This window comes from Calypte anna, chromosome 2, assembly GCF_003957555.1.
Source record: "Calypte anna isolate BGI_N300 chromosome 2, bCalAnn1_v1.p, whole genome shotgun sequence".
Classification (NCBI taxonomy): domain Eukaryota; kingdom Metazoa; phylum Chordata; class Aves; order Apodiformes; family Trochilidae; genus Calypte; species Calypte anna.
The window spans coordinates 35589284-35604119 of NC_044245.1; the positions used below are offsets into that span (position 1 = coordinate 35589284).

Consider the following 14836-nt stretch of genomic DNA (forward strand, 5'->3'; position numbering starts at 1 on the left):
AAACTGCACTTTGATTTTCATTATTAATTCCTAAGTTACTAGGATACTTGAGACCCTCAATCTAATTCTCCTGGTACTCAGATATAGTGCTGTATGAGAAGGCCAGGTCGGATGGGGCTTTGAGTAACTTGATATCCCTGCCCATGCAAGGGGGTTGGAACTACATGATCTTGAAGGTCCCTTCAAACCTGAACCTGAATTTCATGATTCTAAGTCCTGGACTAGACTAACAAACCAACTTTCCTCCTCTTTCAGTCAATGCAATGACCTGCAGGATAAAATGAATTAAAAAATTAAGAGGTGGCCAATTAAGCCATCACATGTTACCCTTGTATGACATCCAGCAACATTCTCCTACTACGCAAAGAACACAAACAAGAAGTTATGCAAACCCACATCTGTTAAGGGCCAGGAAGGGAGCCCACACCTCTACTGAAAATAATCAATTCACACAGCAACCCTACTAATCAGAGTAACTGAGTCAGATACACACACTTAGCCCTCCACTTTGTCCCTAGCACACTGGTGCTGCCAGCTGATATCCTTGCCAGTCCCCAAAACAAGGCTTGGGATTTACAGGCACCACTTCATTGCTATCTAATGCAGGTGGAGGGCATGGAGGGCAAACAAGATTCTTTTGGTTCTATGCTTTCGTTTTCTTCTCTTTTCCTTTCTTCCCAAAAGAGTAGCACAGGTGAGCTTTTATTTTATTTTTTGGTTACTTACTATAAAAAAGGCCCAATAAATCAAGAGCTGCCCTGGATGTCCAGTAGTGCAGAACAGAAATTATACAGATAACCTTGACTGCTGCAGTCATCAGTACAGTAGGTGAAATTTCATTTTCCCATCTTATATTTTGCATTGGGGAAAAAAGCTCCACAAACTCGTACAGAAAACAGCTTTAACATATGCTCCAGTTTAAATCTACTTTAATCTCACAAAACATAAGCAGTAAAATACAGGTGTTCCATCTTTATGTCACTTATCACATATGCCAATATGACTGTTTTAAACAGGAGCAGTGAGCACTTTCGACCATTGGGAGAGATCTGTGTGATTTTGTGATTCCTCCAAAAAGAGTGCTTGTTTGGCTTTAGTGTAAAAAGAGCAAGGGGCACATTGACACCAGTTCCAGAGAGGATCAGATGTTTAACCCCTTGGCTAAGTTCAAGTGCAATTGGGTTATATGAACTGCATATTCAGTTACCTGAAGTATCAATTCTCATGGCAAGAAATACTATCCTAATAGGTCTAAGAGGAGGAAAAATTGTTCTGATTTTGAACAATTATCTCAATAGTCGGACCTGTAGCCTTTAAATCATTTTGGCCAGTGAGCTGGCAATCCCTCCACAAAATTATGTTATTAAAAATACTTGAGATGAAATATTCTATTTTCATGACCTTTTAAAGTGCACATACTTCATAGAAGTTATGCTTACAAACAGAAATGGCACAGTTTGCACTAGTTAATAGGCCTTCAACTCTTAAAACCCAAAACAAATCCTGCCTTATAAAAGGCAATGCTGAAATCATTAGGTAGCTAAAACTAACTACTAAAAAGCACAAAAAATTCACACCACCCATACTAATCCAATCAGCAAGAGAAGGAAATTAACTAATTTAACTAGTAAGGAGATACTAAATGTGTCAGTTATCACACAAGATTACAAGATTTTCCTTACTAATAAGTCTTAAAAGCTCAGGATGATTTAAAAAAAAAAAAAAAAAAAAAAAAGAGCATATACACACACACAGAGACAGAGCATAGCAAGATAGCAAGAGCCATGTGAAACAAGCAGCCACAGTTTCTCACGGTTCCCAGAGGGTGGTAGAAGCAACCCCTTCCCCCCATTTTTTCCATTTAATGGAAGCTCAAGAGAGTTCACTTTTCAAGCAGTTCTTTTGATCAAAGTTCCTATCAATCAGTTTTGCCTATAAAAATCCTGCACACTTCCAACTTGCAGAGAACACAAGCCTCTTCTAACCATAGTTTAAGCAGCTAGGGATGAATTGAATTTGCTCTTTCTTCACAAAAGATTACAAATACAGAGCAGAATACAATACATACTTTCTAAATCTAGACTGAGACTGTGACTCAAGAAGGCTTGGTGTATCAGGAACAGAGAACAATGTTCTTCCAGCAACTCATTAGCAAAGGCCACCATTCTCAGAATCTTTCTAAATAAAAACACTAGGGGGTAGAAGACACAACCTGTTTTAGGATTAATTCTCCAACACAGCCCAAACTGAGTACAACCTTTGCCTATGTGCAAAATACTAGTTACCACAGCCTAGGTTTAGGCAGCCAAATACAAATACGCAACTCATGTCACTTTTAAAGAGTATTAAACCAATTATGATTAATATTAAAGATACCACACCCCAAAAGTTAAAAGGTAAACTAAGATGGATTATAATAGGAGGAGAAAAAACACTCACATTTCATCAAGACACTAAATATTTTCCTAGAAGAACATCACTATCACAACAAAGTCCTACAACAGCTCTATCTTCAGCTCACTTCTGGGCAAAATAAATTTGCAGAACTCTGCTACGTCTCCAGTTATAGCTCAGGGGAAGGGAGGAAGGAAGGAATCTCAACTATTAGAATATAAAATGCAAAATAATTAGTAGCTCTTGAGAGGAGGGAAAAAAGACTCTGCAGAGGCACTGGAGGGAATGACTCTGGAATTCAAACAACTGTACTGAAGTACTTGGATACCAAAATGGAAAAAAAAATATACACTTGTCTCATACAATCCACAACGGTCAAAACAGTTTATCATGATCCTTCTCTTTATTAGGAGATATATATAACCACTTCACTTTTCCCCTGCTCTTCACACTGCTTTATTAACATATAACTAAGGGCACAACTTTGCAACTGGACTATTTAACAATATATTATCTCCAGTCAAGTACACACAGCAAACAAAACAAAAAATAAAACAAGGAAAAGAACAAAACAAACACACACACACGGACACATACAAAACATCTAGCAGGCAGTTTACTTCATTTCTGCCCAACAGTGGGAGAATTTATGTGCTCATTTAGTCCCAATAAAATGTTTTAAGGGATTTATGTGAAGGTAATATTAAATGCTGCAGCAAGACTAGGTAGGAAAGAACAGTCACGTGATAAGCATCTGCTTATGCTGAAGAAGGTGCCTGGGAAAAAACAGCATATTTGTTGTGGATGGATTTTAAATACACCTTGGGTGATACTACTCTAAGATGCACACATATTGTGTTAAAGGGAGCGGAATAATAAAAAAAAAAAAGATGTGAAATATAAACCTCCCCATAGCCTTAATATTGTACTTACAATATTTTTCTTCACTGCATCTACCTGGTAGTCTAGTAAACCGTCTTCAAAGACATCAAACCATTACATGCTTTTTCTATTTAAGCACTTCTGCTGAGTTTGGATTTATGGGAGCTGCTTGCCAAGACTTGGTTGGGATGGAACAGAAAACAAAACCAAACCACTGCCACATACAGACTGAAATCTAGCAGAGGCTTTTATAATACAAAACGAAAAAAAAAATTTAAAAAGCAGAAAGATACTAACTTCACTTTGCAGGCACTCTAGATACGAATGCTAAATCTGACTTACAGTCAGGAATATAAATGAGACAATATAGACTAATCAGCTTTTAAAAATAAAAATGGCAATGTAACCAGCATGTCAATATGAAGGGACTGGGAGGATACACAACTAATGTTCTCATAACTAAACAGAAAGCCTTTCAATTTTATATAATCTGTCCTACAATCTTGCTTAACAACATGCAAAACTACTGAAAAAGAAGAGGAAAAAAAAAAAAAGTCCAACCTTGCCAAAAGTTTAGATTTAACAGCAAGTTTATTTATGCAGGGTCCTACTCAATCTCTTCAAGAGAGTAGAAGGGCTGCCTTACACTTCAGCTGGCCTTATTGGACAGAAATACTGCAGAATGCTCCTATGTGTCAAAATACACACACCTAATTAAGTATTTGCTTCTGGTCGACATCTTTCAAGAAGAAAGTCCAAACAATTCTGATGGACTTACACTTGCCACTATGTAGCACCTAGATGTTAATCTCTGCTTTTTAGCATCACTTGTTCTGATGCATTTGGAGGAGAAATAGAGAAATACATTCTCACAGTGTTAATACCTAAATGGTGTAAGTCAGTCTGCTTTAACAACCAAAACAATTTCTAATCAATGTGATGAGTTTATGCTAGATTATCTTATTTAGTGTCAAACATGCATATCAGAATTTTTAGTAGAAAGCAACTACAGTAACTGCATGCTGAATTTCATCTGGTAGAACAAACTCAATTTATTTCACTATAATTTTTAACTCTGCAGTGTCTGAGTTCACAGCACCATAAAAAGTACATGTAAACAAAATTTCTCATTTTTACATAATATAATCATTAGGCTTCCCTTTTTAAAATCTACTGGACCCATCTACTGGAACTGCAGACTATTTTCCTACAATTGTCTAATGTATACTATATGCTGTATTTAATTTTTTATATGTAAGTATATATAGCGTCACATTTAACCAGTCTAACTTCTTAGAAAATCTGATGCAACTGTACAAAAAAAATAAATTCTATTATTCAAGCACTGCTGAACTACCATTTGAAAGGAATACTGAATGAGATCTTTACTATCAACACAAATCTACAAAGCTCAACTCTTCCTTCCCAGTATTAAATTCATGTACAAGCTTTACTTCACCTCTTACATGAAAGCATTAAAATTTACAGCTCACAAATTAGTGAAGTTTTATAGAGATTACTACAGCAGTAAGCTGTAACAAAATAAAATTAAGATGCATTCAAAACTAATGATATTTAGTTTTACCTGAAAATTAACATCTTCTTTCTTAAATATCAGTGCTCGAACTTCATCAGGATCTCCATTAAATATAGCTTGAACCAATGGTGGCTGAAATGAAGAAAAATCACATCTTAGAATATAATTCCATTTTAGTTTTTAGTGATACACATAACATTTTTTAACACATAACACAAGCAGGATGATGACAACATAAAACATCCCAGACAGTAAAATAAAGAAACCAGTGACAGTATTTAGAACTGAAGAAATTCCCAAGTTTTAAAAGCCTCAAATGCACACACATACTGTAAGTCAATTAAGTATTAGGAAAATAAGGAGGGAGGTGAGGGAGGGGGGGAGGGAGGGAGCAGAAGACTGCCTTATAACAGCTGAAAAGAGAACTCTTCATACTGAAATCAGGTCTGTTGTTACATGCTACAAATTCTATGCCATATAAGCAAACAAACACCTTTTACATTAGCAAGTGATTAAAGCTACCAAAAGATTTTCACCTGTTCAGAGTGAGAAAGCAAAGTGCATCAGAAAAGCACGGTAACAAATTCACACTCACACACATCTATTGCTAAATATAGCAAGATTTCTTAGTAAGTAAGAAAAGCTGCTGATGTATGGTAGCAAGTCAGTAACTTGACAAAATAAAATAACTTAAAGCAATAAAAGCACAGTCGCCAGTGTTGATCATTTCCAGAAAGTTGTAACTTGAATCTTACAGTTACACCTAGCTTATGACTTATGCTATTTTCTATTTTAGCTTAGAATTGCTCTTGCTTCATGTACAATGTATACTATCAGTTCTCAAAATAAACACAGCATATTTTTGCAATACAGTGATTACATCAGTTTCTAAAGTAGTACTGCACAAATGTATCATTGAGGACCAAGGGGTTGAGTGGGGAAAAAGCATTTACTTCAAATCCAGCTTACCAAGCCCTCTAGAAATCTTCTGCTTGTATACAAGAGCCGAGATCTGTTAAGTGTTCACCATAAATAAAAGTAACATAAAGAAAAAGAGCCCTTCCAAATACTATTTCAGGTTTTTTCCCCTCTTTAGTACTGGCAGTTTTTACCACAAACCTTGTCTTCTTGCAACATTATGCATATTCATGTTAATCTTAGGAAATTCACTATTAGTACTTGCATCAGTATTATAAGCAGGAAATATGCTGACAAACAGCATGCCTTACCAGCACATTTCCAGGGGGTGGTGGACGTAAATATATATTTTCCTGAGGTAATTTGGAAATAAATGTGGGACATTCATCTTCCTCCTCCTCCAAAACAACAATACAGACTCGACTCATTCGATCCGTTTGAGGAAGCAAAAGCAAACAAAAAATGCCAGCAGCTGTATTTTTGGAACCAGACCACAGGTATCACAGTGGGGACCATAGAGGAAATCCTTTCACCTGTTCCACACACCCTCACAATCGTGTGAGCGCCACCGCTGGTGTATTAGCATTTAAAAAAAGGACATTCCAGTCCCCTCTTACACTTCATTCTTCAGATGTCAACACCCTGAGAGGCTCAAGACAATGCTGAAAAAAAAAAGTCGCTCTTTTAAAAATAAAATTTCCCTTGGGCATCGAAACCACAATAATGAAACTGTGAAACAGCTGATAAAAATATCACAAGATCCAGTTCCATCCAAACAACACTCTCTGTGGCACACAGCTGTCCTTTCACAAGCAGATTTGTCTTTGCTACTGTCACAACTTCCACGTAGTCCTTCTAACCCCACAGTGAAATCATTGTTGCAGAAGATACCACACTGTCCTAGGCAGGACTGAAGAAGGAACAATTGCCCCACGAGAGACGGACGGAGCTATACCCACTCCTGCAAGGTCAGTTTTAAATCAATCCTCCCAGGCTTTCTGGTGACTGAAAATAAACGCGACTTCGGATCATCCCGTCACTCTATGGCTTCCTTTCTCAATGTCAAAAACACTCCGGCCAGAAAAAAGCATCTCTTTTCCAGCAGTTACTCAGGACCTGCTTAGAGGAAAATAATTCTTCCCTATCCAAAAAAAAAAAAAAAAAAAAACCTGAAGAAAAAAAACCTCTGCAATGTACAGCACGGCTGCAGTACATTTACACGTGATGAGTCAGAGCACAGGGACAATGAACTCCTTGAATAATATTGCCGGCTGAATCCGGCCTCCCCAAAAGGCAGCAAGGCAGACAGCGTTACCCTCTCAGGGACACAAGCAATGCTGAGAGTTCATTCTTCCATCACGGGCAGTAGCTGTGGCTTCTCTTCATCAGGGAAAGCGTCAGGCAGAAATACCGGGGAGGAAAGAATGCTTCCAGCAAAACAAGCTCGCTACCGCACACAAAAAGCTCAAATTACTGCCTCAGACCTCTTCTGCAAAAGCAGTTCATCACTCAAGTGTTTCTTTTGATCACCGCCTGAATGCAGTTCCCATGATAGTCTTCATTCAGATTGAGGGGAAGAGGAAAGAAGCGGAAAAAAAATTAGAAAAAAAAAAAAATAAAAATCAGACTCCGTACATCTTCTCTGAGCCAACTTCTTTATCCAAACATCTGTCACTGTGCCAACCTGATTCTCCTCTTCAGCTGGAGCTTCTGCTTATCAGGTTTTTTGCCGTGACGAATTAAGTGACACAATCAGCAGACAGCCTCGCAAATTTAGAAAAACAGCCAGGCAGTCCCAGCCCCGTCATTAAAGGCGGAATGAGCACAGACCCCCGGCACGGCAGCAGCGTTCCCACTTCCCACCGAGCGGCAGGAGGGTGAGCGGCGACTGCAGCCCGGCGGGATGAAATGCAGAGTAATGCTCACATGTCACACTTACCAAGACAGCCCCACCACTGCTCCCATGCAACTTCCTCTGGCACGCAAAAATATATTTAAAAAAAAAAAAAACCAGCCACTTTTTTTTTTTTTTTTAAGTTGGGAGGAGGGCAGTCCTCGAAGCTATGCCTATGCCAGTTCTGTGAGTAAGGCAGATGAAAATGTAAAAATCAAGTAACAGGAGAAAGAGCGACTGTTTAATATTTTCCACTGAAAGCCGCAAAGAAATCTGGTGTACTGGCTCTGCTGACTAACAACAACTTAGGCAGTAAACAATTCCAGCATTTTAAGTGCTTTCATATGGCTCTGGTCAGAGCAGCAGAACAGTCCCTTCCTTAACTCATTTAAGACAAGGAAGTCCCCACATAAATACTCCAAAATTTAAGTGAAAATAAATTTTCTCTGAAAGTGACCAGTTGACTATTAAAAGGCCAACTATTAGCAACCAAACCCATGTTTTTTTGCAATTAGGATAGACACCCTCAGCTGGAAAAAAACACCTGCACTGTCATTTAACTATAATAACATTCCTATCATGCTACAACATAATAAAAATATATAAAGCCTTACAAGCTGCTGAATATATATATCAGCCTGAATCTGCCTGAATCGTGCTGGCTTGTGGGTGTATTATGTAAATGGCTTCTGTCAAATTTGCTGGATAAGCTTCAGTGTTACAGCAACAGAGGGAGGGGTTTTGTCCTCCAGTGGCTGGTAGGATCAGGATTTGTCAATGGTGAACAAGCTCCTAGCCCTTAGAGAAAGCATATGCACTCAGGTTTTACCTATGAATCCAGGCAGAGAAGAGAGAAAGACAGGTTTAAGTGGTGTATTAAATGGTCTGGATCTTAACAGACATATTGAATTCCCAACCTTTGGGGACCACAGGCAGGAAAAGCATCACCACTGCTTTGAAATCATGTCTATGGCAGCTACGCTGCATCATAATAAATTGCTTAGCATGCACCTCCAGACAGTTTGCAGGTGAAGGATTTTATACATGCAATCCTGTACCTCAGCCTGAGGCTCATGAGCCCAGGAGTGCTGACCTGGCAGAATACAGCACCAGTTTCAGACTCACCATGAAATTTTAGATTTAAATTTCCCAAGTAAATTTCTCATTTACAGCATGTGGCTAACAAACATTTTTATAATTATATTCTGTTTATGTGAGTCCAGTTGTTTTGCAGTTTCATACTTTTGGTCTTAATTATGAAAAACCAATGGCTTGTACACTACACTGCTTTCTTCTAGCATTTCAACCATTTATTGAAAACAAGCAACACAGACTCACATGAACACACATGAGAAATGTGTTCTTCCTGGTCACCGCAAAACCTTTTGAATAAAAAGATGGACATCCTCAAGGCTCATCTACTGCAACACCCTACTGACTGCTAAGGAATACAGCAACCACAACCTAGAATATATTTTGCTTTCTGTTTGTGTAAGATGCCCTACATTATAGATATTGTAGCTTACTTGAGTAACTAAATAATCAATTAAAAAAATTTTAAAAATAAAAAAAAGGACTTTAAGTCTAGTTGCAAGTACAATGACAAAATGCATACTTGGATTTAATACTATAAACACACACACTTGTTACGTAAGAGTTTTCTAGCCAAGCCTGTGTGTTTAGTTTAAATGAAGTTTTTTTTAGAGTCAGTACATTTACATAGCAAGCAAATGCTAAGGGTTCCATATGCTTTCTTTGGCATTACCAACTGGACATGTTGCTAGGTAAAGGTAACATCCAGTTTAGTTCAAATAATCTGAAAATAGTCAATTTATTACCTTTGAAAGTAATGCTCTAAGTAGTTACCTTAAAATAGTATAGGACTCCATACACAGTTCTGAAAATTGAGTTAAGAATATTTAAAGCTACTCTTGTAATTCTAGAAATCGTACATATAATTTATTTCCAAAAGCAAGGTAACATAGCTTGTATAACACTATTTTTTGAATGGTGCCATACTACGGTCCAAGAGTTAAAAGCCAGTAATACATCAAGGCTGCATTAGAATGAGAACCAACTGAGTCAATATTCTATTGATCTTGATAGCAATCTGAACTGTGTAAGTAAGCAGAAAAAAAAACCCTACTCACACTAGGAATATGTGTGTGTGCAATTACTTACATAATCAAGGGACAACCCAGTTTTAGAAACATTTAATTTTTGCTTACAATGAACTAGCACCCTGAGGCTATTTAAAAGACCAATCCTTCCCCCTCTCACCCCCTTCAGCTCAATGCAAACACCATCTCCAAACATCTCTTCTTTCAGCTTCAGAAAAACTATCCAACGTATCCTCCACTGTGCAAAATACAAGTTTCTGATGCTACCAAACAGCTATTCTGAAAGCCAAAAGCTGAAGTTCATAATTCTACTGAGAGAAACCAAACTAAGGCTTCAGATTTTCAGCACATTATCTAGACTTGTAAATTTCAGTGCAGGACAAGAGGTAATAGTAACAGAGAATGAAAGCAGAATAAATTCAAGATGAATAACTTAAGCCTCCTCTCCCCAATTGAATTTAGGAATCATAATGGATTTTTGTTAAGGTCTGAAGAAAGAACAATGCATCTCTTGAAAAACCTTTTCAATTTATCTTATTAAAACTTAAAATACTGAAGACACCACGTCATCAGCATCCATTTTTTCCCAAATATGATTTTCAAATGCCTGGTAAGAAACCTTATAAAATGAGTACTAGGAAAGGAGTTGAAAATGGCCTGACATGAAGAGAGAATGCCACATCTGGGGTGGCCTGTCTGATTATCTCCACAATACCCAATTGTTAGCAAAGTATTATCTCTGTATTTAACTCTAAAATTTTAAGGGGTGCACCAGAGAGAGAATAAAAAGAATTTTCAAGTGGAAAATGGTGAGGATATTATTTTTTACGCCAAAAAAAAGCTTGTGTTGACTTGACAGCCTTTTTGCAAATGAAAAAGTGTTTTCAAACTACACTTGCCTTTACCTAAACCAAGTTCCAAGAACCTTTCATGGGTGAACATAAAAAGAATATATTACAAGAATGCAACATGAAGGTTAAAACATGGGTGACAGCAGCCATGTCTATACCAGACAGAAAAAACATGAACTCTGAATCAGCTAAAAACAGCAACCTTTTCTAAAGATTTACCCTTTCCTGTAGAAACTGATGAGCAGAAGGCTGTAGCAGCACTGCTAACACCAAAAACCTCACTGAAGCACACTCAGTATCAACAAACCTACCCAAATAAATATTTCTCTCATGCCAGTCAGCATTTACCAAGTCTTATTTGGGCTGAGATTAATCCAAATGGTTTAATTTAGTATTTTGAATAATTCAGGGCCCAGGAAAGGAAAGAAACTGTTCTCTTATGTTGCAGTAAAAATAAAAAAAAAAATTAGTGTCAAGTATGTCTTATGAGCTATTTTTTTAAACAATATGTATCAGCTCTGCAAAAAAAGACCTAATATATGCATTTTTTCAGAAGACAAATATTATTTATAATACCTACAGCTGTAAGTACATAGGCATGTCCCAGTATAAGCAGATTTTTATATAATTTAGCTAGAATATTTACTAAAGTGTTGCCCACATGTAGATGGAGATGAGTGTTCAGCATCACCCATGAATATAAGCTACAACACTTCTAGAAGACTTGTGAGTCACTCATCTGAACTCCTCCGCTGTTTCCTCCCCACTCCTGAGGGAATGAGGTGGAGTCAGGAAAGAAAATGGTTTAAGGCAACATGAAATTACTACCTTTCTTCCCAATTTTCTCAGTTTATTCCAGAGCATGTGCACAGCTGGGATGCAGAGGAAAAAAAAAAAAATAGTTCTAATCTCAGGACTCCACATTTCTGCTTCCAAGAACACACAAGATAACTTTGCTTGCACCTCCCAGATACCACAGGCAGCTCTTAAGTTTTTCTCTCATGTAAGTACGTAGGCCCTATTAATCTAACGTTTTATGTAGTCAAGTATTTTATTTGAATGAAGACTTTGCAATTAATAAAATCCAGTAACTGAACCGACATCTCAGCAAAAACTGAGAACCAAGTATGACAAAGAAGAAAAATAACCGGGCACTCATTCTAACTTTTCATTATTGGAGAAGAATACAAAAGATAATAATATAAAACATCTGTTTATGATTGAGATGTAAACTCAATTTGCACACTTAATCAAACTGTAACCTCTTAAAATACTTCAGAAAAACCATCTGATCAAAAAGCATTAAAATACCTTCTAAGAGTCTACTAGGCATTTTTCTGTTTAAGACTTCTTGCACATTTTCTGGAATCTAGCAATCAGGAAAACAAAACAACATCACAAAAAACAAACCAAACCAAACCAAACACAAAAAACAAAACAAAACAAACCAAAAAACAAAGCCCCAAACAAACTGAGCACAGACATTCTTTAAAAACAGAAAAGCAAATGCAAGTTCTAGTTCTCTTCGAAGAAAGTGGAAATCTGGAGGAACAGCATCTTCCATCACAATTTTCTAGCTGGGATGTCACCCATGACAGTTCCTTTTTTATTAAGGCCAGATTTAACTTCGCTGGCAATTTTCTTTTGGGGCTCTTTTTGTATACAACTGTGTAATCAAAACTGACAATCCAGACTTAGCAAACAGTAGCAGAAAGTCCTCTGGTCTGACTCCAGCTTGTCAAGGTAGTTTATATTTAAAAAGTGTACGTGCTCTGGCTGTGGGCTCCTACTGATTCATCAGCTTCATCCAAGAGCAGCCACCTCCCTGCCTTCTGACTGAAAGGGAAGGCAACCATTACATGCAACAACTTTCCTAAATAAAACCATGCGTCTGATGGTGGAATTGTCAGTCTTATAAAATAAAGCAGAAGTCAAACCAACTTGTTCTCTAGGGAAGAAAGACCACAGGATGATATACCTATCCACATGTTTTTGATGTATAAGATAATTCTGCATGCACAGAGATATATAAATAGATGTAGAGAAACCACTTCAGGTAGCGTGTTGTGGGTTTTGGACAAGAGATGGGATGGCTTTAGAGCAACTTTTCTTTTTGGAAGAAGGTAAGTGACAGAAGGCTTCTGTTGGAAAATGGAGAAGATACCTCAAAATATCAGCTCAGTCAAAGGGAGAACAAGGCAAAACACTTCAGCATTTGTTGAACCCACACAATCCCACAACTATTAGCTGCAGACTTAAAAGGTTTTTGCAAGTATGACAGCTTTTAAAAAAGGTTTATATAATATGAAAAGCAAGGCTCACAGATTGCTTATAGGCAATACTTCTGGCCTCCATACTTCCTTCCATCTGAGACCATTTTTTGTTTTCTGGCCCTGAAAATCACACCGGTTAAAATAATAACCACAGTATCCTTTCAGGAATAATTACTGAAGGCAGCAATCTCAGCTGTGCATGCGAGCTCTAAAAGCAGAATTGAAGGAAACAAAAATCAAAGGCTGGGTCTCAGTAGCCCCTGTTTGCTCTTTCACATGTCAATTTTCCTTTCTCAGGACTACCCAGCCAGTTGCTGGGAGGTGAGACTGGGCAGGAACGCAGTAGCAGAGTTAAAATAAGAACCCAGAGACACTGAAAGCCACCAACCCCCTGTCACAGCTGGCACTGACAGCCTGATGCTTCAGGAAGCAATGCTATATCATCTTCCCAAGGAGAAGAAACAGATAAAGGTAGCTTGGCTGCAGCAAATTAATGTCTGCAGAATTGCCAATCTTGGTTTTATATCATCTATGACATTGCCTTGAAAGTGTTTATATCAATAGTACACACACTCTTCTAAATTAACTACAACATGATCCTACTAAATTGTATTAGGGCAGCTGGTAAAACAACTAAGAGAATTCCCTTTGGGCATGTGGGCACATGCATACACTGTGAAGAATTAGTACATCTCCTTTGATCTATTTTTCTACTGATCCATATTCATGCTCTAAAGATGAGCTCAGGAAATGCTGATTATATTTATTTCCCCTCAGAAAATTTCTTCCTGCAATACTGCTTCTGCATAGGAAAAAAATCAATCTCGTTATTTATTTAAAAAAAAATCCTAACCCACATCACAAAAGGTCAACATAACATTGTCTTATTTTCACCATACAATGGCCCTGCTTTTCCCTCTTCAGCAAGTATTCTGATGCTTGCAAATACAGTGTGTGGTCTGGGCTTGAAAGACAGATGCTGTAAGGCACAAGATCAACACAGGCCCCTCAGAGACTGCACTCTTGAATATCAGTAGATCTCTTTTGGGCTTTCTAAAGCATGGCATAGCTGGATTAACAGCTTCCTCTTGCTCTGATGCACTGAAACCAACTCCCTATGCCTGTATTCCATGGAAAAGAAGCAATTCTCAGCTACCAGCTGCTTAATAAAAATACCAAAGAAAACCAAACAAACAGCCTGTGATCTTTCACTGTTACATGAAAAGAGAACAAGTTCCAACTTCTCTGGATTCGGATGTGGTTTTTCTGTTGTTTTTTTTACCAAACCGCTTTTACTTCAGCAGACAATCAGGAACACATCACATTTGGTCTGTAGGGCCAGTCAGCTTTTCAACTGAGGCTTTTTTAGCTACTTGGGCTTCTTTAGCTATAAGGGCTACAGGGCAATAACCTTTATCCTCACTTTCCTTTTCTTCTTAACTTTCTCCTGTTGAAGGCTTGGAAACCCCCTTAAAGGAAAGGCAGCACAGAGCAACGTGCCCAGATTCAGCACTGGACAGTGCTGGTGCCGAGACTGAGAATTAAGCAATTCTAGCTGGAGCCAAGAAACCTGGAATGAAGTTTATCATTTCCTCATTATAACTCTGCTGGAATGCCATACTGCCAAGCTTCTGAAGAAGCAAATGTTAGGTCGATTTTTACACCTAAGTGCTGTTCTGCTGCCTATCACAAATTACCAGTCTGATCCTACAACTAGGTCCACTACAAATGAAGGCATACGTAATCATTGCAGCACGTTTCAGGAGCTTGCGATGACAGACAAATCAGGTACCCTGTTACAAGTCACATCAAGTTTATTCCACCCAATATCGTTCTTTAATTTAACACAGGTGTGCGTTTTTCCTCCTTTCTACCTTCTCTTTTCCCTATAAAATTAATCAGCTAACAAATTTGTTTTCACACCATTTTGTGTTCCAAGTGATGTAGAAAGAACAGAGACCTAAATC

At 37.8% G+C, this 14836-nt stretch overlaps 1 protein-coding gene across 3 annotated transcripts in view; it reads right to left on the reverse strand.

The window, feature by feature from the left end:
• Window positions 1-14836, reverse strand: part of ANKRD28 (ankyrin repeat domain 28) — a 122532-nt gene that overhangs the window by 72017 nt on the left and 35679 nt on the right. Inside the window, exons 1-2 of one of the 3 annotated variants that reach the window (XM_008494242.2) lie at window positions 6043-6159; window positions 4862-4945 (exon numbers count right to left, since the gene is read on the reverse strand). In XM_008494242.2, coding sequence (XP_008492464.1) covers window positions 4862-4945; window positions 6043-6159 — 201 coding nt within the window. Of the gene's footprint in view, window positions 1-4861; window positions 4946-6042; window positions 7677-14836 lie in introns of those variants that run through there. The other 2 variants (XM_030445822.1, XM_030445821.1) reach the window with 2 other exon arrangements.